The 26,679-nt window shown below is 39.4% G+C and overlaps 2 protein-coding genes across 2 annotated transcripts in view; both read right to left on the reverse strand.

Annotated features, from left to right (window-relative positions):
- Window positions 1-91: 91 nt before the first annotated feature.
- Window positions 92-15,970, reverse strand: LOC127619340 (tyrosine-protein kinase Srms-like). Its single transcript, XM_052092223.1, has 8 exons — window positions 15,166-15,970; window positions 11,827-11,948; window positions 10,935-11,101; window positions 8,126-8,273; window positions 5,954-6,112; window positions 2,140-2,321; window positions 1,901-2,057; window positions 92-1,199 (listed from the first exon to the last, which is right to left on the reverse strand). Exons 1-8 carry the CDS (start codon window positions 15,510-15,512, stop codon window positions 1,000-1,002), a joined length of 1,482 nt encoding a protein of 493 aa, XP_051948183.1. The 5' UTR covers window positions 15,513-15,970; the 3' UTR covers window positions 92-999.
- An 8,835-nt stretch (window positions 15,971-24,805) lies between these two features.
- Window positions 24,806-26,679, reverse strand: part of LOC127619103 (nucleolar protein 4-like) — a 136,769-nt gene continuing 134,895 nt past the window's right edge. The window contains exon 11 of the mRNA XM_052091859.1: window positions 24,806-25,978. Coding sequence (XP_051947819.1) covers window positions 25,761-25,978 — 218 coding nt within the window. The 3' untranslated portion in view covers window positions 24,806-25,760. The remainder of the gene's footprint in view (window positions 25,979-26,679) is intronic.

Raw genomic sequence — 26,679 nt, forward strand, 5'->3', positions numbered from 1 at the left:
CCCCTAAAACCTTCCGTATCTTTTTTTTTTTTTTACCACGCCTTTGCAATGACACAAAGTTCAGTAGGCTAATACAGGCCCATACTTTATTTCAGGTTGCTGTACAAGAGAAAATAAAACAATCATGCTTGCAAATTCTGTTTAAACTCACATCCTGGATAAGGTTACATTTGATATTTGCTAAACAAATTCTAAAGAATGTGAGGAAACATGAATACTGAAAAAATAGTTTATTTACAAGAGTTGTCTGCAGAATACAACAAAGGGTCCACTCTCCTGTTTATAACTTAGGTTCCGTATAACTTATTGGAAGACAATATTTTTTTTTACATGGATGTTATTTCTACGAAAACCATTTATGAGGAAACTTAACCAGGTAGTTTTGTCATATGGCTCCTGTGTCAGCCACAGTTAGTTTCAAGATCATACACCTGGTAGAAAAGAGTTCCTTGTGCAGCCTGCCTTTACATAGGCTAAAATCACTCAATAATGATAACGTATAATGGCCAAAGTTTTCACTTCCTTGACACCTATCCATATTTTGGCAGGTGAATCGTTTGTAAACATAAACTCTCACCTTCAAAAATATCAGATAATCTCCTGTTCCTATCTGAATGGGCCAGATCAACTCTAGCACAACATAAACTATGAGGAAGTGCTGTGTGAACGACTAGAGCATAACAAAGTGCTTGATATTGCTGATGATCAAGAGTTGCTTTTGCAAGCTATTGATAATCTGGCCCTATCAGAATAAGGAAATTCACTTCTCATTCACTTTTCAACTCCTCTCCTGTGATCTTTTTTCTTGAACAAGCATTTTATATTGCACTTTACATCATTAATTAAACATACCCAATCAAAAAGAGAGCCTGTCTCCCTGTCATTGGAGTACACATTTGTGCATTTCTGTCTAGAGCACTTTTCTGCATGCAATTCTTTTCTGCATTCTCCTTTCTGTGCCAGTATGCCACAATCTTCTTTTTCAGTCGACCTTTCGTTCTACACCTCAATGGTTTTGAAGTAGATTCTGGAGTAGATATTGTCCAGTTGACTGTGAAGGGCATGAAATGAGGGCCGTTTGGAAGCCTCAGCATGCCAGCATTCCATCATAATGCGGTAGATGTTTGGGGGGCAACGGCTTGGAGATGGTAACCTGTACCCCGATGACAGGATCTCCAAAACCTCCTTATTACTCTTCCCTGCATTTATGGTGGAAACAGTGCATTGCATATAAATGAGAAAGGGAAAAACAGACCATTTCATATTTTTGGATCAAAAATTGTAGGCAGTTTCCACAAATATCATACACTTTGGTGTCCCGTGAAGTTTTTAAAGTAATTGAAGGGAAAAATAATAGTAAAAAATTATTCCTGTATATGTGTCCCACATTTTTCACACAAACCTGTTTTTATGCATGGATGTGTAAGTCCATAAAATTGCAGAAATCACAAAAATGTTATGTAGTTTACCTCGACAGCATTTGTGGCATAATTTCGACTCGTTAAGTCGGCAAAAATTGCAGTTACAGTAAGGCACTTACAATGGAAGTAAATAGGGCCTATCCTTAAACATTAATCAGAGATTTACAGTGTTTACCAGATTACAAGTACCAGTATTAGGGTACTGATTACGTCAAATGAACATTACGAGTTCAACACAAGTTGACAGCGTTTGTGGCATAATGTTGTCAAATGCTGTCTGTTGTTTTGAACCCGGAATATTCATTTAACCACGATTTTGTTTATTTATTTTTTTAAATAGCTGAGGGTCTGCTAATTGCTGTTGAATGAGCTTAACTTGTAATGAACCCGGAACGTTCCTTTAAGAGTTTCAGGCACTATTTCGTTCCCTATATGTGGAAAGTGCCAGTAGGAATAATTTTTGACAGAGAGACCCATACCATCATATGGCATTTTTCCACGTGACATCATCTCAAAGAGCAGCACTCCAAATGACCAGACATCAGATTTCACTGAGAAACGCTGGTAGAGAGCAGCTTCTGGAGCCGTCCATCGCACAGGAATCTTAGTGCTTCTACTAGCTGTATACACACTATCCTACAAACACGAACAATAACACAATCAGTTGAACGTTTTACATGCTGAAGTCCAGATGCATCTTTGACATCCTGGTTATTACCTTGATGATGCGAGCCAGACCAAAGTCAGCCACTTTGCACACAAGGTCATCTCCAACCAGGATGTTTCGAGCAGCTAGATCTCGGTGGACAATATGCCGATCCTCCAGGTAGGCCATTCCTTCTGCTACCTGACCAGCCATGTAGATGAGGTGAGCAGAAGTCAACACCTGACCCTCTGGTGCTACAGGGAGACAAGTGGAAAAGAGGTTATAAGGAAACGCGATGAGTTGCTCAGTGTGATAGGGCAATCTCAGTTGTGAAGCATAAATATATCATAGTGATCAAGGCCACATCAAGGTAAAAACCTCAGTTTCCTAAAGTCATCGTTTCCCCAAGTTTACAGAGCGAATTTCGAAAGTCTCCTTTTTTGGTTGAGGAAAACATTGTTATATTGTGGATGAGAGGTGTACAGTAAACATAGAAATACATTTACAAGCAAAATTGGATTAATGTGGATAGTCTCCTTTTTCAACATACTTGACAATTCAGTCATAATTTACTCAGCCTCATGTCATTCCAAATGAGAAATTGTAGTTTATTTACTTGTCGCTGTCAGGATCCTGTCATTGTCTAGTCATGGTTTTTCACTTGTATGACAGAATCCTGACACTCTGGTTGTTTTTATGTTTTGTCTCATGTGTATCTCTGCCCTGGCTGTTTCTGTTCTCTGTCTTGTTACCTGGCCCCGTCCCCTCGTTCCCTGATCTTTTGTTATTTTCTTCACCTGCCCTTCTCATTTATCCCTTGATATTTCCCCATGTTCTTTGTCCTGTGTTGGATCATTGCTTGTGGTTTCTGTCTGATAGTTTCTTGTCAGTCTGGTTTGTTCCTGGTTCTTGCATTTTGTTTTATGCCTGTTTTTGCATTTTATTTGTTTATCCCTCTCATGGGTTGATTCATGTCCTGTTTTGCCTCGACCCTTGTATTTTTTAGTTTTTCAGAATAAAACCCCTTTTTGAGTTCATCTCCAGGTAATGAACAGATCGGCGATGATCTGGGGGTGCTTCAGCAAGGCTGGAATCGGGCAGAAAAGTCTTTTTGGAGCCACATATAAGGTTAGCCTGGAAGAAAACTTGCTTTCTTCTGCTCCAACAATGTGACTCCCAACTCTGAGTTTTGCTTTTTTCCAGCAGGACAATCCTTCATGCCACACAGCCAGGTCAATCAATGTGTGGATGAGGAGCACCAGATCAAGACCCTGTCACGGCCAGCCCAATCTCCAGACCTGAACCCCATTGCAAAACTCGGCAATGTGATCAAGAGGAAGATGAATGGACCCAAGCCATAAAACAAAGCAGAGCTACTTGAATTTGAATACATTTGCAGTGGTCTATTTTTTTGGGCGATGTCTACTGGGCAGGGAGAATTAATAAAAAAACACCTAACACCAAACACCTATCATATCACTTCAGAAGACATGGATTAAACCACTGGAGTTATATTTATTAATTTTATGCTGCCTTTACGTGCTTTTTGGAGCTTCAAAATGATGGACCTACAGAGCTAAACAATTTTGTTAGTGTTCAACAGAAGAAAGTAAGTCATACTCATGAGGGGTGAGTAAATCATGAGACAAGTTTCATTTTTGGGTGAACTAAGAAGTCAACCTAAGATTATGTTCAGCTATTCAGTATGTATGTTCCAAGTCACTGTTAGAATTCAACAGTAAAAAAACAACAAGAAACTATGATGCAGTTTACAGAGTCTAGTGCACTTTTCTGCATGCAATTCTTTTCTGCATTCTCCTTCCTGTTATAGTATGCCACAATCTTCTTTTTCTGTCGACCTCATTTCCTAATTCTTTTCTTCTGTCAGATGATTTAATGTACTTTTAAACAGTTCCAATAAAGCTTCACCACAGTGGTATATATACACAGCGATCATATACTGTATGTACTAGTGTACAATACAGAATGACAGAAATTAGAAGAGTGCAATTGATCATTAACTTTTTTTATATACAACATAAATATTTAGTTCCCCTTCTGTCACTCACTCGACGTTGTGTCGATTGTAGTGACACAAGGGGTCTCTTCTGAGAGCCTCGCGTACCTCTGAACTTGAGAAAAGGCCAATGTCAAATTGGCAGACATAATTTGCATGACCCGCCCCTGGACATACGGGTAAAAAGGGGAGCGGGCTGTCAGACAGATTTTTTCTTCGGAGCCGAGCGGTATGTGATCAGCGAGCTGTGTCACACGACTGCTTCACCCACCTCTGCAAGAGAGCTTTCTGTTGGATCTGTCAGCGCATTCCAGCAGCTTTCTCCTCTCTGCACGCATCAACAGCGCTTCTCTCCTAAAAGAGTTGATTTCTCTAAAATAGTTTATTCTCCTCTAAAATAGTTTTTTTCTGGTAAAAGAGCAACATACACAAGAGAGCATTGAACGTCCTTTTCAGGAGGAAAAGGCTTAAGGCTTTTCAAGGCTTAAGCTTTTCAGTGGCATCTGTTTGCTAAATTGGTGTTCTTCCAGATCTGAAGACCCGCAGAGATGCGCAGTTCATTCAGTGCTTTCATTCCTGCAGGAGAGGTTGGAGGGTAGGCTGTCCAACACGACGCAGTAGACAGCAAGTCCCTTGGTAATCATGACTTGATTATCAGGTTTCTTAGAGGCGCCCGGAGGTTGAACCCTTCCCGGCCAAGCCTGTTCCCCTCCTAGGATCACTCAGTGGTCCTCTCAGGCCTTCAGAGATCCCCCTGTGAGCCGCTTGATTCAGTCGAGCTCAAAAACCTCTCCTTGAAGACGGCCCTCCTGATCGCGCTCGCTTCCATAAAGAGGGTAGGGGACCTGCAAGCATTCTCTGTCAGCGACACTTGCCTGGAGTTTGGTCCGGCAGATGCTCACGTCATCCTAAAACCACGACCGGGCTACATGCCCAAGGTTCCTGAGACCCCCTTCAGGGACCAGGTTGTGAACCTGCAAGTGCTGCCCTGGGAGGAGTCTGACCCAACCTATTCGTTGCTGTGTCTGGTATGTGCTTTGTGTGTCTACATGGACTGCATGCAGGGCTTTAGATGCTCTGAGCAGCTCTTTGTCTGAAAGGGAACGCTGTCTCCAAACAGAGGTTATCTCATTGGGTTGTTGATGCTATTTCATTTCCCTAGCCTATCACACCCAGGCCATGCCCCCCCTCCCTTGCAGGTTCGAGCATTTACATTTACATTTATGCATTTGGCAGACGCTTTTATCCAAAGCGACTTACAGAGCCCTTATTACAGGGACAATCCTCCTGGAGCAAAGTGCCTTGCTCAAGGACACAATGGTGGCAGCTGTGGGGTTCGAACCAGTGTCCTTCTGATTACCAGATTACCAGTTATGTGCTTAGACCACTACACCACCACCACTTTCGAGCACACTCTACGAGAAGTGTGGCATCCTCGTGGGCACAACGTCGAGTGAGTAACAGAAGGGGAGCTCCTCAGTTAAAACCTGTCTGACAGTCGCTCGCCCGCTCCCCTTTATACCCGTATGCCCGGGGGCGGGACATGCAAATTCTGTCTGCCAATTTGACATCGGCCTTTTCTCAAGTTCAGAGGTACGCGAGGCTCTCAGAAAAGACCCCTTGTGTCACTACAATCGACAAGTCTCGTTCCTTCCATCGGGGAACGGAGGTTACAACAGTAACCAGACGGTAACAATTTAGGTTGAAAAATGATTTTTTTAGAAGTACGCTCAATTAAGTGAGATCATAAAAACTGTATGTATGACCATTATTCAAGAATGCTGTCCAAAATAGCTTTAGATTAATTATAGCCTATCACACTGCCATGTCATGTCAGATACCCACATGTATAATTGGTGTGACACTTACAAGACAGATACGCTTTCAGGCTTCCTTTAATCATAAGCTCCGTGATAATGTAGACCGGTTCCCCACGAGTGCAGAGAGCCAGAAGCTGAATCAGTTTAGGATGGTGCAGATTCTTCAGTGCATGCACCTCCTTGACAAATTCATCCAGTTTAGTGTCCTCTAAAGGGCAGAGTAAAAGAGCAACAACATTTATGTTTTTTTTTTTTTTTTTACATTTCTGTAATATCATCAATTATCTTTTTTTCCAAGATACAGTATGATACAGTTCCCAGATGATGAACAACTTGAAATCAAAACAAAACACTTTATATTGTTTTTAACTATTATGCATTTTAAGGGATAGTTCACCCAAAAAATGTTATTCTCTCATTTCCTAACCCTCATGCCATCCCAGATGAACATGTATAAGACTTTCTTTCTTCTGCTGAACACAAGCAAAGATTTTTAGAATATCTCAGCTTTGTCAGTCCTTTCAATACAAGTGAACGGTGGCCAGAAATCCGAAGGTCCAAAAAGCACAAAGTCTTCTGAAGTGATATGACAGGTGTGGGTGAGAAACAGTTAAATATTATAGTCCATTTTTACTATAAATCTCCACTTTCCGATGTGAAAGTGAAACAAAACAGATGCCACATGTGACTTTCAGATGTGAAAGTCAAAATTTATAGTAAAAAATGATATAAATATTGATCTGTTTCTCACCCACACCTATATATCACTTCTGAAATATTTTGGATTTAACCACTGGTTTCTTATGGATTAATTTTATGCTGTTTTTATATGCTTCTGGACACCATTCACTTGCATTGTATGGACCTACAGAGCTGAATTATTCTTCTAAACATCTTTGTGTTCTGCAGAAGAAAGAAAGTCATACACATCCGGGATGCATGAGAGTGGGTAAATGAGATAATTTTCATTTTTGGGTCAAGAATCCCTTTAAGCATTTAATACAATGTACCTGTTTATGTACATACATGTTGTTGCATTGTACTTACATTTAAAGTTCCTGCATATAATTACATCTGTTGTTTGCACTGTTAACCTTACCCCTAATCCTAAACATAAACCTAACCCTACCCTTACCCAAAACAGTAACCCTAAGCTAAACCCTACACCTACTCTTTAACCTACCTGTACCTCAACCTCAGAAGCAGCAAATGTGAATCTTGTGAGAATTTTGTAGAACAAAATGTAGTTACTCAATAAATACATTGTATTATGTGTATTTTAATGTTAGTAAATAGTTGATAAAGACACCTAATATAGAGTGGGACCAAATCCAAAAGCTAATATATTGAAATAAAAGTAATTTTGTGGTTAGGTTTCTTTGATTTGTACATCCCAAATACACTTGTGACCATAACAAAACACACTGTTGAATGAGAATCAACCCAAGATTTGTACAAACACTTTCATTAATTCCTCTGTTGAAACTTGTGTTTTATTTGACCTGTAATGTTGTTTAAAATGTTTTTACGTTAGTTTTAGGGTTAGGATTTCTGTTGTTATGTCATCGTGCAACAGTTGTAAAAATGGAAACAACTTTACACAGAAAAGGTTAGTAAGCAATTTTAACACACTAAAATCATGTAAACATGCATTTTTACATTACGTCTTGTGGCTATACTTTAGAAACAGTAAGTATTTTTATGTTTACAAATTGGCCCCATTAACTTCCATTGTGTGCCTCACTTTAACCCAGAAGATATTTATATTCTGTTTTTAAAGAAAATAAGGGAAGCGTTGAAATTAATGTGGTAATCAACATTATGCCACAAATATTCCTTTAAAAATCATAATTTTTTTTTTTTGGTTACATTGTTTTATATTTCGAAATGCAATGCTTTATGGGATTGTAGTTCATTCCCTTTTTTAAGATGTAACTTATACAATCTTGTACCTTTGTCTTTTTGTCAAATTTTCAAATACAAAGTTTCAAAACAAAGTTGGTAATGTAGTGATTCACCTGGTTGGTTTGGTTCATGACTTATAACACTTTTATAAAGGATTTTATGGAGAAAGAATAAATGGGAAAAATACTTCCTGAAACAATACGGCTGAAAAACCTTTCAGTGTATAGCATATAGTGCTTTCCAGTATACAGTATATATTGCACTCCAGTATAGAGATCACTGTCTCTGTCAAGTGTAAATGCATAGGATGTCACACCTTGTTTGAGCATCTTGATGGCAACTTTCTGTTTCTTGGTTGTCCAGACAGCCTCCCAAACCTCTCCAAAGTGGCCTTCTCCCAGCTTCTTAATTAGTTGAAATTCCTCCCTCGGCCGCTCCCACGGTTCCATGTCAAACAGCTCTCTCTGCACGTGGACACACACCCACACAGGTTCAAAAAGATCTGTTCCAAGAATATCTCCTCCCCATAATACATTTTGCTCTACACACAGCTCTACATTCTGAGAGTGTTAGTACATAGTTACATTTTCATAAAGGTTCACGAAGTAATCTTTACCTCATTAAAAAAGTTTTACTCCTAAAGAAATTAATTGTACTTTGGAAACATATGTATATAATCATAAGCACTCATGTGAAATGATGACTCCAGTAATCTCTGTATCTTTATAAAACCGGTTTTATTTTACACAGAGAGGGCCCCCTCATGGGGCGGCCCGTCATGTTAGGGTCACATGGCCTACCACACGCTACTCGTTTAAGCTCAGTAACCATCCTGTTATTTGACACTTTCAATCATGGAATAAATTCATCATGAATCTGACTGTGAATATTGAATTTCAACAACGTCATTGATAACTGAAAACTATTGTGTTTGAATGATGCTGCATCCACACTGCTAGGTGTCAGTGTAAGTCCAAGACAACATTCATTAAAAAGAATTATTGAGTGCATATACATGAGGCTTAAAGTGGGAAAGAATGGATACAATTATAACTTATAAGACTGATCTGAGAAAACAAATCATTACAGTGAAGAAAGGTTTGTTTTGGGTTAAAACATCAGTTCCACAATGTGTCATATATCAACATTTGTTTGTTGAAAAGAAACTTTGAATAGTGTGAAATGCTTTTTGACACAATGCCAATTGCCACCATGCACTTGTTCCCACAATAGTATCAGATGTGCAAACTGAAAATTAGGACCTATATAGACTTCTTTTCTTTCGGCTGCTCCCATTAGGGGTGAATTGACATCCACATGAATGGCTTGACCCAGGATTTCCCAGCAGAACATTGCCCAGAGCATCACACTCCCTCCACCGGCTTATCGATTTCCCACAGTGCATCCTGGTGCCATCACTTCTCCAGGTAAATGAAGCAAACATACACGGCCGTCCCCTGATGTAAAAAACAATGTGACTCATCGGACCAGGTAACCTTCTTCCACTGCTCCAAGGTCCAGTTCGAATACTCGTGTGCCCATTGTGGGCGCTTTCGACGGTGGATAGAGGTCATCATGGGCACTCTGACCAGTCTGCGGCTATGCAGACCCATACGCAGCAGGGTGCAATGCACTGTGTGTTGTGACACATTCCTCCTGTAACCATCATTAAAATGTTCTGTGACTTGTGCCATAGTAGACCTTCTGTCAGTTTGGACCAGATGGGATAGCCTTTATTGCCCTACTGATAAGCCTTGAGCACCCAACACCCTGTCGCCAGGTTGTGGTTTGTCCCTCCTCGGACTACTGTTGGTAGATACGCACCACTGCTGACAGGGAGCACCCCGCTAGCTTTGCCATTTCAGGGATGCTCTGACTCATTCATCTGGCCATAACAGTTTGGCCTTTGTCAAAGTCACTCAGGTCTTTACTCCTGCATTCAACATGTTAACTACAAGAAGGATTGTTCACTTACCATCTAATCTATTCAAAACTTGACATGTGGTCTTGTTATGGGATGATCAGCGTTATTCACTTCACCTGTGAGTGGTCATAATACTTATCAGTGTACACATTGTTTATCACTCACCGTGCGATTATCTAATCAACCAATCATGAGGCAGCAGTGTAATGTATAAAATCATGCAGAAACAGGTCAGGAGCTTCAGTTAATGTTCACATCAACCATCAGAAAGGGGAAAAATTTCATCTCTGTGATTTCGACCGCGGCATGATTGTTGAAGCCAGGCGGGCTGGTTTAGGTATTTCAGTAACTGTTGATTGCACAACAGTCTCTAGAGAGCAAAGAGTATACTGCGAAAAACTAAACAGCCAGTGATCGGCAGTTCTGTGGGCGAAAATGGCTTTTTAATTACAGAGGTCAGGTGAGAATGGACAGACTGGTTTGAGCTGACAGAAAGACTATGTTAACTCAGATAACCACTCTGTACAATTGTAGTGAGCAGAATAACATCTCAGAATGCATAACACATTGAACTTTTACAGAAATACATTAAAGAACAGGTTACAGAAATACTCAAACCAGCCCATCTGGCACCAACAATCATGCCGTGGTTGAAATAACCGAGATCACATTTTTCCCCATTCTGATGGTTGATGTGAACATTAACTGAAACTTCTGACCTGTATCTACATTATGTTCTACATTACACTGGTGCCACATGATTGGCTGATTAGATCATCGCATGAATAAGTAGATGCACAACTGTACCTAATAAAGTCTCAGGTGTGTATAACTGTATAAACTGATGGTGACTGAATCAATATCTTTGGTAGTCCTGGAAAAACAGTCCTATCAACATGATTTTGCTTGTTAAGATGTACGAGAGATGTGAAAACCAAAATAACCACTGCAGGCTCACAACAGACAGCGCCCATGGTCACTTCTCCACAAACACAATGCTTATCTACAGTATATCACTAAATGGATCGCTAATGAGGAACTGATCCCCAAGATATCGAAAGCCTATTTTTGAGAGTTAGTTTTAGAGAACAAAAACTGATTAAAATTAGGATAATGAGTCATGCCACTGAATCATATAAAACAGAAAAAGAAAAATCTGTTTGTGTGAACATGTTTGTATTAAATTTTAAGAACATCATACTTGCTGTACACATGACTGCTCTAACGGGCATCCCAGACTTCTGGAGTTCTGCTGGTAGTATCTGATAAGCTCATCCAGAGTTGCAAATGAGATCTTTTCGGATACAAAGTAAGCACCAATCGTTGAGCGTTGAATACGAAAATGGAAGACATTATTTTCACTCCTGGCTGTGGAACACAGAATAAAAGTAGTCAAGTTGTTTTTATTTTTTCATCAGTAAAGCTTACATTGGGTTCACCGGGCATTGCAATGCTTAAATGAATGTTCCGGGTTTAATACAAGTTAAGTTTAATGGACAGTACTTCACACATATTACTGTCATAATGCTAATTAATTAAAATAATTTAGACTTGTATCTCGTTTATAAAAAATAATACAATTACGGGGCACTTACAATGAAAGTGAATGGGGCCAGTCCATAAACATTAAAACACACACTGTTTCAAACGTAAAGCCACAAGACGCAAACATTATTCACGATAACATGATTTTAGCATAGTAAAATAACCATATCTGTATATGAAGTTTTGAAATTTTACTTGTTTTCTACATCTACTCTTCTAAGGAGATAGAAAACGCTTAGTCAGCTGTACACGAGGGCCCAATGTGGTGTTACAAGCTATGGGGAGAGAGAGAAAGAGGGATGTGCTTGATCCCTGAAAGGATGGAGAACTGGTGTGTGTGGATGGAGTGGACATATTATGCAGACAATAATAAAAAGATTGATGAAGTAAAGGCTATGTTGATGATGTAGATGAAAAAAGGAGGAGGATGAAAATGAAGATGATGTATGAGAGAAGGGAAGACAAGGGAATACAGACTGGAAAGAAAACTCCAGGCGTTCAAATGAAAGAGTGTGTGAAACAGAGGGAGAAGAAATGTGGAAACAAACCTGAGATAGTATATTCATCACTGTGACTCTCACTGATCCTCACCAGGAAGGAACCAGTTTTATTTTGAGGAGCCAGAAGCAGATTCTCAGCTTTTTGTCTGTTTATATTTCCATAGTACCATCTGTAAACAGACACACAGAGAGTAGCTGAATACCTCGCTGAAGTAACAAATCCTTAGATAAATGTAACTATACCGGAGATTACAGTTACAGCCGTGCATGAAGGTCTACTCATGTTGCATCTACATTTTCTATTTAAATTTCTGTTCACCATGTGTTTTTGCATTGGCTAAGCATTGTAGCCAATCACAGACAAGCCTGTTACTCACTTCTGTGAATAATTGATTCATAATATGAATAACAGCTTGTTTTTAATTCTTCTATGAGGGTCAGTTGACCGTTTAGGCAACTAGTCTTGAAATTATGTTTAAAACATCAATAAAGTCATTCAGGAACAGTTCTCAAAATAAATCGCAATTACAATATCCAGGAAAATGATCGTCAATTATGATTTTTGTCATAATAATACAGCTGTACTGTCAAGAACATGTCTGGGTCACCCCTTAAAAATATGAAGCTTTTTTCATATCATTCAAATTACTAGAATGCAAAAAATAATGATATCTTAAGTTGTAAAACATTTATATTACTGGTTGTACTGCCTTTAATCTATGCTAATTTAAAAAACAAAACAAAAACATACATCAAAATAATAGACTAGAGTATTACTTTTATTGAGAAAAACAAATGCTGTACTACAGCAATAAGACTCTATAAAAGAATCTATAAAAACTATTAAACAAAAAAAAGTTCTTAAAAAACTTCAAGTTAAACATCCAGACACGTTACTGTAAGGAGAAGTCTTAAAATATGCATCATTATCAGGTTAAAGGTGACCTGGGCATGTGTACACTTATTTCCACTTATTAAAAAATAAATAAATAAAGGGCTCACCATTTGCCCACATAAGCCACTGTTCGGCTTCTCACAGTAAACACTGTGGCGTCATGCAAAGTGTTGCCATGTAAAATATGGGTGTGGCCCAGTGCACATGCTTCTCAAGCATAATCCCACGGTGCTTCAGTTTCAGTGAAACTCCAGGTGACAGGTGTAGGAGAGGCCTACTACACACAACGGTGACATAACCCAGAGGGCTTCACAATGAGGATAGTAATCGACTGACCCCGTTACATCAACACAATAGAAGCAAACAACAGTAACAAAATGAAATAAAACAGAGCATAATCCATTGTTCTCATGGACAATGATAAAGTCCATTTTGAAATAGGTGAGACAGTGCCGGTATACAAGGGCGTAGATTTGGCTTGATTGTTGGGGGGGTTGCAGTGTGAAGCATTTACATGTTTCCATTGATCATGGTATAAATAATTAGGGGTTGTACTTGCTTGCTTTGATTATTGCTCGTTCTCATAGTATTGCAGTTGCTGCGAATATTGAGGCATAATGCCATTTTTATGTAATGTTGCTCATAACAGTTGTCAGTTGAGGGTGCTATTTTGCTGCTGTTGTTTTTAACAACTGTTCTTCTCCTGGTGGTCTCAATAAAGCTCATTTGGTATCTTTGGAGTGTGGGGATTTGGAAAAAAAAAGAGGCCGTGGCTAATACAATGGCTCATTTTGACAGCTTGTGGAAATTCTAGAACACCTAAAATCGCTTAAAGCGCATTTAATGATCGATGAAGTGTATTCGAGCACACAGCTGATTGGTCTGTGCCTTCTATATGTCATTTACAATGTTCACTTTGACCGTTGAGGCATGTGTGTCGACTGAGGTCGGAATGGCATACTAACATAGATAGATATTGCATGCCATTTCGAACTTGGGGTGCTACACAAACCTTTTAAGTGAACGAATCGTTCTTGATCACTTTTATTGTTTTTGGTATCCATACTTCCCTACTATACAGTATGACAAGAACAGTATGCCAATGGAGTAGTATTTCCGAATCCTAATAAACCTCATAAAACAGCAAGCGATAAATACCCAGATGAGCTACTATTTCTGGCGAGATTCTGAAATGTGGATCGACTGGACATTTTACTATCACATAATCACATTCAAAATGCTGAATTTAAAAGAACAGTTGGTCATATGGCTATTTTTAATTGAAAGAGATACAGATATATACAAATAAAGTTGTTTCTTACTTTCTTTGTTGTTTCTTTAGTGCTTAAATTGTGCTTGTTTACCAAAACCAGAGTAGATGTGGTTATGTCAACTTCAGGTCAGGGGTCAATACCCACTTCTTCAATTGAAGTACTCATACTACTTGCATGCATACCTAAAGTACTGTTTTAGGGGCCGAGAAGTGTGTCCTACATCAAAAACAGTAGCTACTCTGAAAGTAGGCGTTTTCGGACAAATGGTCTGTGTTTTTTGGGGGGCACTTTTTTCCCCCTATTTCACCCAATTAGGAATACCCAATTCCCAATGCGCTTTTAAGTCCTCGTGGTCGCGTAGTGACTCGCCATAATCTGGGTGGCAGAGGACGAATCCCAGCTGCCTCCGCGCCTGAGATCATCAGCCCATGCATCTTATAACGTGGCTTGTTGAGCGCGTTGCCACGGAGACATAGCGCGTGTGAAGGCTTTATGCCATCCACCGTGGCATCTACACTCAACTCACCATGCGCCCCACTGAGAAAACCACACTATAGTGACCACGATGAGGTTACCCCCTGTGACTCTACCCTCCCTAGCAACTGGGCCAATTTGGTTGCTTAGGAGACCTGGCTGGAGTCACTCAGTCAGCACACCCTGGGATTCGAAATAGCTAATTTCAGGGGTGATAGTCAGCGTCTTTGAGCTGAGCTACCCAGGCCCCTATGGTCAGTGTTTTTACATGAAGTATTTGAGTCAATGATCGAAAGACTCATTCATGACTTATAAGACGCTAATTTGTCGGCACCTAGAGGAGTAAATAAGAAACGTCCAGATACAGTCACTGACTGAATCATTGAATGAAATAAAATTGAACAATGAATAAACATCCCCACCATTATTTGGAAATCCCATATAACACAGAAAAGCCACCCGATACGATACAATAGGACCTGAACTAACTGTTAAACAATTTAAAACATCTTGTTACCTGCTGACAAGATTTGGCAAGATCTACTTCAGTTCTTGGAAAAAGGTGTGCACCACATAGAAAAGACTAGTGGGATCTCTCACGTATCGAGGGCTAGTTTCCCATGAAAAGACCATTCAAATGTTATTTCTAAGAAATATCTCTTCTACATAACCATATAGCATTAAACCCCATCAAGTGCAGAGCAAATGTTGACTACTCAGCAGATTCTCCGAGTCTGGACTTACTTATAGTTCGCGAATTCATCTTGCACTAGGGCCACGTAATTAGCTGGGACCAAACCAGACTCCAAAGACCCGGTCAGTTTCTTGGCAAGCACATAATTTCCCCTCTTCTCGATGACAGACAGTTTGTCCCCTTCTTTCACCGTCAGCTCTTCCTCGCTTCGGGCTTCAAAGTCGAACAGAGCCGCGTAGAGCTGCGACGGCTTCTTCTTCGGCGACGGGATCCGGATATCACCTGAAACGGTGCGGATCTCGGCCGAACGAACGACGTTCGGATAGTAAAACTCAGGCCATATATAGTCCCATAACCTCTTCAAACATGGCATACAGCTGCGACAACAGTTCTCCATCCCAACCCTGTCTTTCCACCAGTGACGGACGCCAGGGTAGCACAATATTAGGCACCTCTCCACAAAGCGAAAAGGTTTAAGTTCAAAATAAAGCGGTGTGAGGGTCCCTTGTCGATGGTGAGCGACCGTTCGTCGTGCGTGACTCTACACCGGGATTTACCTTTGCTCAGCTAACGCAGTGCATAGCGGAGGATCAGGTGAAACCGGTTCTGTTTCGGGATGGATCATGCACAAACAAATAATCGCGCTGTAGGTATGCGGAAAAGACATGCTGGAGAAGTGTTGAGTGAAACCATCGGATGAGCTGAAGGTGTCGTGGTTAATGTATCCTCTTTTTAAACAACCATTGCGCTTGATTCGTCCATGGCGTTCCTTTCATAAATGATGATTGCGGCTGATCGCTGTGTGTTGTGGTGTGATAATGATGATGGTGGTGGTGTGCGCCGCAGTATTTGGTGCCTCTATCCGCTCCAGAGCAAAATGCCGCGCAGTGTGTAACTTTGCTGAAAGCGACTCTTGTCCTGTGGTGCGATCATCTGTTCACTAGGCAAGAGCTTGAAACATGCATTTATTATATTTAGATTCCTCTGATCTATCCTTGAAACGCACATGCATCTCTCCAAATATCTGCATTAAAAACACGTCCCTCTCACAATAAATAAATAACACACACACACACACACACACACACACGAACACGCCTATTTTTAGATTTATGCATTTCAGTTTCCTAACCAAATTCCATCAAATCAAACTGTGCAATGTTTATGTAAATAAACAAAACTTAAAATATTTATATTTTCCAAATTTGATTTGATTAAAGATTACTCCATTTGAATATTGTTTATGGACACTCATTTGCATCAGCAATGGCTTTCTAAACTTCTATATTCTATTACTTTTTAACACAAACACATGGTTTTTTTTTTATACATTGTTGGGAATTTCCATTGACTTCTTAGTTATGAATCCAAGAGAAAGTTCACCCAAAAATGAAAACAGTCATTTACTCACCCTCGTGTTTCAAACCCAAATTACTTTCTTCTGTAGAAGACAAAAGGAGATGTTAAGCAGAATGTGAGCTTCATTCACTGTATGGAAAAAGATGCAATGAAAGTGAATGGTGACTGAGTCTCACATTCTGCCTAACATCTCCTTTAGTCTTCCACAGAAGAAAGTCATACAGCTTTGGAATGACACTGTGGGTAAATCATGACAAATAGGCAAATTATCCATTAAATCAAATTGTAATTACACCACAAGCTTACTTCTTCCCAAAATTTTGTGGCATTTTAAGGGTTTAAGATGTTATTTACAGTGCAGCCAGAAAGTATTCACAGCGCTTCACTTTTTCCACATTTTGTTATGTTACAGCCTTATTCCAAAATTGATTAAATTCATTATTTTCCTCAAAATTCTACAAACAATACCCCATAATGACAATGTGAAAGAAGTTTGTTTGAAATCTTTGCAAATTTATTAAAAATTATTATTTATTTTTTTAAATCACATGTACATAAGTATTTTGCCATGACACTCAAAATTGAGCTCAGGTGCATCCTGTTTCCACTGATCATCCTTGAGATGTTTCTACAACTTGATTAGAGTCCACCTGTGGTAAATTCAGTTGATTGGACATGATTTGGAAAGGCACACACCTGTCTATATAAGGTCCTACAGTTAACAGTGCATGTCATGAGCAATCGGGTGAGAAGAGCCTTAGTTAGGGAGGTGACCAAGAACCCGATGGTCACTCTGACAGAGCTCCAGCATTTCTCTGTGGAGAGAGGAGAAACTTCCAGAAGAACAACCATCTCTGCAGCACTCCACCAATCAGGCATGTATGGTAGAGTGGCCAGACGGAATCCACTCCTTAGTAAAAGACAAATGACAGCCTGCCTGGAGTTTGCCAAAAGGCACCTGAAGGACTCTAAGACCATGAGAAACAAAATTCTCTGGTCTGATGAAACAAAGATTAAACACTTTGGCCTGAATGGCAAGCATCATGTCCGGAGGAAACCAGCCACCGCTCATCACCTGGCCAATACCATCCCTACAGTGACACATGGTGGTGGCAGCATCATGCTGTGGGGATGTTTTGCATCAGCAGGAACTGGGAGACTAGTCAGGATCGAGGGAAAGATGAATGCAGCAATGTACAGAGACATCCTTGATGAAAACCTGCTCCAGAGCGCTCTGGACCTCAGACTGGGAGAAGGTTCATCTTCCAACAGGACAACGACCCCAAGCACACAGCCAAGATTACAACGGAGTGGCTACGGGACAACTCTGTGAATGTCCTTGAGTGGCCCAGCCAGAGCCCAGACTTGAACCCGATGGAACATCTCTGGAGAGATCTGAAAATGGCTGTGCACCGACACTCCCCATACAACCTGATGGAGCTTGAGAGGTCCTGCAAAGAAGAATGGGAGAAACTTCCCAAAAATAGGTGTGCCAAGCTTGTAGCATCATATACAGAAAGACTTGAGGCTGTGCCAAAGGTGCTTCAACTAAGTTTTGAGCAAAGGCTGTGAATATTTATGTACATGTGACGTTTTAAAAAAAAAATAAAAAAATTAATTTGCAAAGATTTCAAACAAACTTCTTTCACGTTGTCATTATGGGGTATTGTTTGTAGAATTTTGAGGAAAATAAAGAATTTAATAAATTTTGGAATAAGGCTGTAACATAACAAAATGTCGAAAAAGTGAAGCGCTGTGAATACTTTCAGGATGCACTGTAGTACCTTCAGGAAGCAGATTTCATCCTAGGGGTTAAATGTTTGCGATTTCAAGTTTGATTTGGATCGCAAAACTTCACCCAAACACTCACATACTGTACATACACACAATGATGTACAATGATGATTGTAAATAATTATTTAGGAAAACAGATTAACTGCAAGCTGTTTGATATATAGCACACTGTTTTATTAGTATATTTAGCTTTGTGACGTACAGCTTGGGAGAAGAAAGAAAAAAAGTCACAATGTCATGTTCAATGACATCCCACTGGAGAAAGCTTCATCTCAAATCATTGGTTTTCATTAATGGAAGTGATATGTTAGGAGCCGCCCATGCTGTTATGCATTAAACAACAGAAATCATTTTTTTTCTTTTCATTCAATCTTTCAATTTTTTTTTTTTTACATATGTATTCATCAACAATTTCTAAAGAATTAAAATATTTAGCCACATGTACTGAAAAAAAGTATTTACTGTTATATATATTTATATATAACACAATAAATATATATATAAAAAAGAATTATTTCCTGTATATATTATGGTATTAAAGGGGAAATGGTTTGCCAATAAGACTTTTTTCAACTATAAAACAGTAATCGTTTACCTGAGGTTTTCAGTCTGCTGTTCTAGGACTCTAATACTTGATGTCTGCACCCAATGACGGGCTTGATAATGGCTTTTAATCATTAAGGAACAAATGGTCATGTTTTCATTTGATATGTTCTGACAGCAGTTAGAGAGAGAGTGATTGGGGTTTGCCCGAAGGCAACGATGGGCGTCTCCTCGACAGTCTTGCTTTAAATGCATTGATCCTAATGAAGCAAGTCCCATTTCCCATCACTAAAAAGGAATTAGATCAAATTAAGCAATGTCTGAAAAGGAGAGGGTTGAGGGGGCATTGTAAGTAAATAACAACAATGAGAACAACAAAATAAGAGAATCTGAAAAATCTGTACATGTAAACATCACACTTCCACTGAGTCCAAAATGAGGAGGAAATAAGACAGTTTCACATTGGTATTACATACATATCAAAACCAGAGCTGACATCAGCAGCTCCTTATACAGTCAGAGAAGTCAAGGAGAGACAGAAAAGATCCAAAGCACCGACAAATTAGAAAAGATAACAGACTAAAAGGGGAACCACATTAATTGGACCGTAGCTGTACACCACTGTGGTAGAAAAATAAAAAGTCAAGTTGATTTTTTTTCTTTCATTTTTTTCAGAGCTATACATCTGATCAAAGCAGACCTTTTTTTTAAGTTGTGTAGTTTAGCAGCAACCATAACCAGTGTCACACCTGAATGCAAAGCCTGAACCCTTATAGGACAATCAGTGTGTTGTGTTAGAAACAAAAAGGACATGAGACAAGCGGTCTGTTTACTCATACATAACATCACAGTAGATAACGGTGCTGATTTTTAATCTATCTTTAAATAAATAAAAATGAACAAAAAGGGGGATGTGACAGCAAATAAGGGAAGGCGAAGGTGTTTCTACAATACTAAGGGACATAAAATGACAATCACTTCTGTTAAGCCCTTTTAAAGGCATGGTGCATTATCAAATTAAGGAAATAGATGTTTTCCTAAATATCTTAACCGATGCAGTACTGAGATAAAAGTTCTTGGGGAATCTGACTCTTAAGTGACTAACATCTGTTAGCTAACATCTATTACTTAAACTTCAAAGTTAATGCACATTGCCTGTGCAGTGTGGTATTGATTTTTAGCAAGAGAGCACTTGAGCAGATTGGCCTTGGTGTGAAAGTTTGTGTGCAGTCTGATGTGACCATGGTTTGGCTGGCTGCCTGGTGTGTTGACATCCTTGTTTGGACTGTATAGGCAGGCATACAGGACAACTTCATATGTGATGTCGGTATTGTTACAAAACAGTTCTGAAAAGACCACTTGCAATACAAAAAGAATTACAAAATAATAGTAATCGAGATAATTATAATAAAAACAGGAATCAGATAAAAAGGTTTTCGACAGTGGGCCACAAGAAGTCCTCAGCAGAACTCGCGGTCTGAGAGTGAGAGATGTTGATTATGGCTAAATTACCCCTCACTCCCCCGGACACACTGTACTGTACAACCGCACACACAACACAGAGCATGGATTCAAAACCGTGAACTAGTAACACCTTTTTCAAGATTGTCATTTGCCTTGTTTTACAGTTTGTATTTAAGTAGCTGTCCTTTAGTGAACTGGAGACAAAAAAATTTAAAACCTTCTGAACAGATGAACCATTTGCTTTTCAGCTTCCCCACACATGCGGTAAGCAGTCCCGACACAAATGTTTAACTATTTCATCGCAGAGCTCAGTAGTATGTGAGGTTGGTGTATGATCAGCAGGGGATGACAGTCAATTTAATAGGCAGTGGGACCCATACCCCTGTCAATCAGACCTCAATGAGAGAAAAAGAGAGATGACAAAGACAGGTAGAGAATGAACAGGGCAAGACGACAGCTGGAATTCTCTTATATCTGACCTCTCACCATCTATATCTGTATTGTTGACAGGACAAGAACATGGGAGAGAAAAAAACAAACAGTAAAAACACAGAAAAGAAGGAAAGCATGAGGCAGTTTGATCTTTGAAGGAGACCTGTCAAGAACATGTACAGATTCTTTTTCACCCCAAAATCAAAAGCAATCATATTTTTCTGAGAGCAAATAAAGCCTGTTTTTTTAGACAATTAAAATGGTGTGCATTGCGGAATTATTTTCATGACAATTAAGCACCCCAATTCTCATTACGTAATAAAAAAGAAAATCTTATTCTCATTATTTTAATGTAAAAAATAGAAAATATTATTTAAATAGTAAAGCATTTAAACATCATGGTCATTTGTGTTGTTTAATAATAAAAAAAAAAACATTGAATTACAGTACTTTTACTGTAATACGGTTAAAATGACTATTAAAGGTTATTTCACTCAAAAATGAAAATTCTCTCATCATTTACTCACCCTCATGCCATCACTTGACTTTCTGTCTTCAGCAGAACACAAAAAAAGATTTTTAGAAGAATGTTTCAGCTCTGTAGAACATTGCAAGTGAATGGTGACCAGAACTTTGAAGCTCTAAAAAGCAGATGAAGGCAGCATAAAAGTAAACCATCTGACTCCAGTGGTTAAATCCATATCTGAAGTGATCCAGCTGGTTTTTGGGTGAGAACAAACCAAAATGTAACTCCTTTTTCACAGTACATCTTGACAGCAATCTCCTTGGCAATCATGATTTCAAGCTTGATTCCACTTCCTGCAGTGCCATCTAGTGCTCTGCGCATGCGTCAAGCACTAGGAAGTGTAATCGAGCTTGAAATCATGATCGTGCCTAGAGACTGAAATGGCAAGATTAACAGTAAAAAAGGAGGTAATTTTGGTCTGTTCTTACCCAAAACCGAGTCTGAAGAAGTACTTTTATGAGGCCTTTATCTCCTTTTTGTAGCTTCAAAGGCCTGATCACTGCTTACTTGCATTGTATGGAGCTACAGAGCTGAGCAGATGAAAATCAAACACATCTGAGATGGCATGAAGGTGGATTTTCATTTTTGGGTGAACTATCCCTTTAAGAAGGCTAAAATTAATCTAATGAGAATCACCTTTGAGAATAATGAGGAAAAATATTATAGTAATTTGAATTTGGGGGGAATCTGCTTATTTGTATTTATTTAGAATGTCACAATACAAAAAATACAACTGGTTCTAAAAAATATTTTAATTGTATTTATTCAAAATATAATTTCACTTTTATTGTTTGCTTTTGGGTGTGAAGTGTTACCATGACATGCTTTCGAGAGATTCACCCAGTAAGCACAAGAAGAACTAAAAACATCTATTTACCATGTTCTCTCTTAAAATAAACATCAAAAAATTAGAGAAACAAAAAGGAGCATGGGCCCACTATAATGAGAGCAACCGCACTGAGCTGAGCGCATTGAGGAGAGGCCTCACACTGTCAATTTTGCATATTTCTTCACATCTACAGCAATATTCTAATGAAAAATCTCTATCTTACTCACAAGGCTGAAATTGTATGTCTACCAAGACTTTTCATAAATATAATACATTTCATTTTTCCTCCCAGAAATCATTAATTCGGCATGTTTGTTTTGGACAGGGGTGTCAAAATTGCACAAAAATATGTCTTAAGAGGTAGTGGAGTCTCTGGTCACATACACTGAATGTTTTTGAAAACATATTCCCACACACTCAAGTCACTCTATCACTCGTGATTTCTCGGAAACATCTGAATGGATGGACATCATCATTCTTTCAGTCATACATAGGTCCTCATTTATGCAGGGTTGAGTGTATCTACTGATTTTGAAATCTCCTCAGCAGGGGTTATGGTAGCCTTTCTATATTAATCTCTCTCCTTTAGGGCCAGGAATGCTTTTGATTATCTTCTTGCATTGCGATATTCCTTCTCCACCCCCCACTAGAAGTGCAATATAGAGCCTCCAATCCCCTCAATCACTGCCTCTGTGTGCAAATGGAGCAAATGACAGATTTTAAGGGTTAGTTCTCCCAAAAATTTTAATTCTGTCATTTACTCAGCCTCATGTTGTTTTAAACCCATTTGGAACACAAAATGAGATGTTTGGAAAAATGTTGGGGGCCTGACAGACTCAGTCCTCCCATTCGCTTTCACAGCACAGAGAAAAAACAGCATCAACATTCTTCAAAAATGCTCCTCGTAAAAGTAAGTAAATAAGGGTGAGTAAGTCACGACAGAATTCAAATCTTTAAGCACACACTGAAGCACTTGAACACTTAAAACAAAAAAAGTCAAACAAAAATACGACTGCAAAGCAAACAAAAGCAGCCCTCTGTATTAAACAAATTCTCTCGGCCAGGATGCAAAACTGTGATAAATCAGCACAGCAGTTTTTGTCTTTCTTCCAAGAATTCTTCCATTGTCCATCTTTCGGTTCATTTTTTGCCTGTACGTTTATTTGTTTGCTTCATCTTGAGGTGCTCTGGTTGTGTTGGGAGGCTTGAGGTTTCAGGTATGTGGCGTTAAATTGGAGTCCATAGCAGCAGAGTGGATTAATGGACATTAAGAAAAGTCAACAGATAAAAGACTAACAGCTTCATCCTCCTTCCATCTCAATTACTTCCTCTTTATCCCCCTCCATCACTCCAGAGTAGAAGGTAAAGGAGAAGAGAAATGGATAGGATTAAAGGAAGGGCACAGTATAGATGAGAGTAGAACAGGGGTGACTCATAGAAAGGAAATGGAGTGCAGAGTTGGCATTTGCAAGTGAAAGATTTGAATGCACCAGAAAGGGCTACAGCAAGGGGCGAGTCCCAAAAAGACCCAGTCGATTAGGAATATATCTCAACCTCATCAGAACACTTAATAAAGTCCAATCAGCCATTTCCAGTTAAAGTTCAATATATTTAAATGGATAGTTTACCCAAAAGTGAAAAATCCATCATCATTTACTAAACATCTTGTTGTTGCAAACCAGTATGACTATGACAAGGTTTTGCGTGGAACACAAAAGATGTTAAAAAGAATGTTAGCATCAGTCACCGTTCAATTATATTGTATGTGAAAAAAGATGCAATATAAGTGAATGGTGACTGAGACTAAACATTCTGCCATACATCTTTTATGTTCCTCAGAAAAAAGTCACATGGGGTTGGATCAACATGAGGGTGAGTAAATGATGACAGAAGTTTCATCTTTTGGTGAACTATCCCTTTAAAATGTATCGGAACATACACAGATCAGCCACAACATTAAAACCACCTGTCTAATATTGAGTAGGTCCCTCCAAAACTACGCCAACACGCATCTCAGAATAGCATTCTGAGATTATATTCTTCTCACCACAATTGTACAGAGCAATTATCTGAGTTACTATAGATTTTGTCAGTTCGAACCAGTCTGGCAATTCTCTGTTGACCTCTCTCATCAACATGGCATTTCCATCTGCTAAACTGCCGCTCACTGGATGTTTTTCTTTTTTGGCACCATTCTGAGTAAACTTTAGAGACTGTTGTGTGTGAAAATCCCAGGAGATCTGCAGTTACAGAAATAATCAAACCAGCCCGTCTGACACCAACAATCATGCCACAAATCACTGTGATCATATTGTTCCCCATTCTGATGATTGATGTGAACATTAACGGAATCTCCTGACCCGTATATGCATTATTCTATGCACTGCTGCCACACAATTGGCTGATTGGATAATCGCATGGATGATTGTTGGTGCCAGATGGGCTGGTTTGAGTATTTCTGTAACTGATGATCTTCTGGGATTTTCACACACAACTGTCTCTAGAATTTACTCACAATGGTGCCAAAAAAACTAAAAACATCCAGTGAGCGGCAGTTGTGTGGATGGAAATGCCTTGTTGATGAGAGAGGTCAACAAAGAATAATCAAACTGGTTCGAACTGACAAAATCTACAGTAACTCAGATAACCACTCTGTACAATTGTAGTGAGAAGAATATAATCTCAGAATGCTATTCTGAGATGCGGGTTGGTGCTGTTTTGGTGGCACGAAGGGGACTACACAATATTATGCAAGTGGTTTTAATGTTTTGGCTGATTAGTGTATCAAATAGATTTGGAGATTTGGAGAATCTGCATTTGAATTACAGAAACAAATTCATCCCACTCACTGCTTTCAATGCCTCAATCTCAGCTTGCTGAGACCTAGTTGGCCATGAAGTTGAGGACAGACAGGTGATAATTTTCTTCTCCCCCATGCAAAGCGGGAGACTGCAGAGAGAGTGAGAGAGTAGGACAGACAGGCTGAGGTATTTCCAGGTGAGCATCCACCTATGTATCTATATGCACAAGTTATGATTCAGAGGTAAGAACGAATGGAAAAGTGCTTCAGGAAACAGAGAGTGCTTATTTACAGCAAATACAGAGGTTTCTTTTTTATGCTCTTTCTTTTTTTTTTTTCGTTCTTTCCATTATGCCTCAAACTCAAAAGTGTCTTCAATTTGATAGTGCCATCGGGAGGACTGGCGTGCCATAATTCCTCCTTTGAAGTAGATAGAAAATAAAGAAAATCCTAAATCAATGGCTCTCAAAAGGGGCATGGAGGTGGAACTTCAATGAAATGGAGGGAGATGTTTAAGAAGCGAGGCTAAGGAGACATTATGAATCAGTAGGTGCATACAGACACATCAAAATGTCTGAGATTCTCCTTGGTAAAGCAGCACTGCCGTGTCCTTCAAAGCTCCTCACACATCTCCACTAAAACCCATCCATCCCCCTGCTTGTTCTCTAGTTCATCTCTCAAATGTTCTCACTCCGATCAGAAGCGTCCACAAGCTGAAGCGATATGAACGTGAAAGCTTGATGCAACCGTGTGTATAGTCTCTCTCATCTCCCAATATTACCTCCGATGATGAGGATGATGATGTCGATGAAAGCTCCACAAGTAAGGGACACAGTCAGTTATGTGGTCCAGAGGGACAAGGGCATGTATATAGAAAGAGAGAGAGAGAGAAACCAGTTCAGTTTTGTTGTAGTATGAGGTTCTCCAGTTCGTCTGCCGATCGGAGCAGAAAGGCTGCAGATTCACGGTATCCCGCGATCAGCTGACGCACAGCCGCCACCTCTGTATGGCTGAGCTGAGCTGAAGCCCCGCCCCCTCCACCATTCCTCCCGAGACTACTTGAGCTTGACGAGGATGAATTAGAGGCCAAAGACTTCATACTGAGATCAGTAGGCCCTGAGGAATGTGTGAAGAGAAAAAAATAATTACAACTAAGAATAGAGAGTAAGCGCAAGGACATTCAAAAGTGAGATTCAAAAGTCTGCATGAAAATCTGGCATTCAAAATCTATTTTTAAAGATGGCTAAACCAAAAAGTCTTAGGATTTAAAAAAAATGAAAACAAAGAAACATTAAACGATTACAAAATATTTAAGATTCTGTATTGTTTCTAGGCCAATGTGTGACATTGACCATGTTAAATCCTTTGCACAAAAGCCAAATTTCCTTCCTTCCATTGAAGCAAACAAGATGCTCTTTGAATCATTCTCAAATTACGCTGGGATAGCATGAATTAGGTTTTGCACAAACTTGTTGAGACCATTGTGAGCTGTCATGAAAGCTAAAGAATATCCCAAATACTAAGAAATTAATGTAATGGGAAATCCAATTCCAAAAACATTCTATTTATACACACTATATATAACTTATATACTTTATTAACTGTCTGGGTCTGGGGGCTGCTTTAGTACTGTCGGTGGGTGCGTTTGGCACATCTTGTCGGAATATTGGTTTGCCTGGCCCCTCCCTTTGCCGCATCTGCCGGCGGTCTTTCTCTTATTTTAACTTGACTGTGTCGGAGTGCTATCTGGGTTGGATGTGGTGTCTCTGGCTGTGGAGACAACTGGTGCACACCACAAAAAGAAATTAATGTAATGA

This window comes from Xyrauchen texanus, chromosome 25 (genome assembly GCF_025860055.1).
Source record: "Xyrauchen texanus isolate HMW12.3.18 chromosome 25, RBS_HiC_50CHRs, whole genome shotgun sequence".
In the NCBI taxonomy this organism is placed as follows: domain Eukaryota; kingdom Metazoa; phylum Chordata; class Actinopteri; order Cypriniformes; family Catostomidae; genus Xyrauchen; species Xyrauchen texanus.

Excerpts from the sequence above, each read along its gene's own strand:
- LOC127619340 (XM_052092223.1), bottom strand. The coding sequence starts at position 15,512 with ATGGAGAACTGTTGTCGCAGCTGTATGCCATGTTTGAAGAGGTTATGG. Across the intron at positions 6,113-8,125 it reads CATCAAGATGCTCAAACAAG|AGGACACTAAACTGGATGAA; the intron begins GTGTGACATCCT and ends TCTGCCCTTTAG. Across the intron at positions 2,058-2,139 it reads GTCTGGCTCGCATCATCAAG|GATAGTGTGTATACAGCTAG; the intron begins GTAATAACCAGG and ends TCGTGTTTGTAG.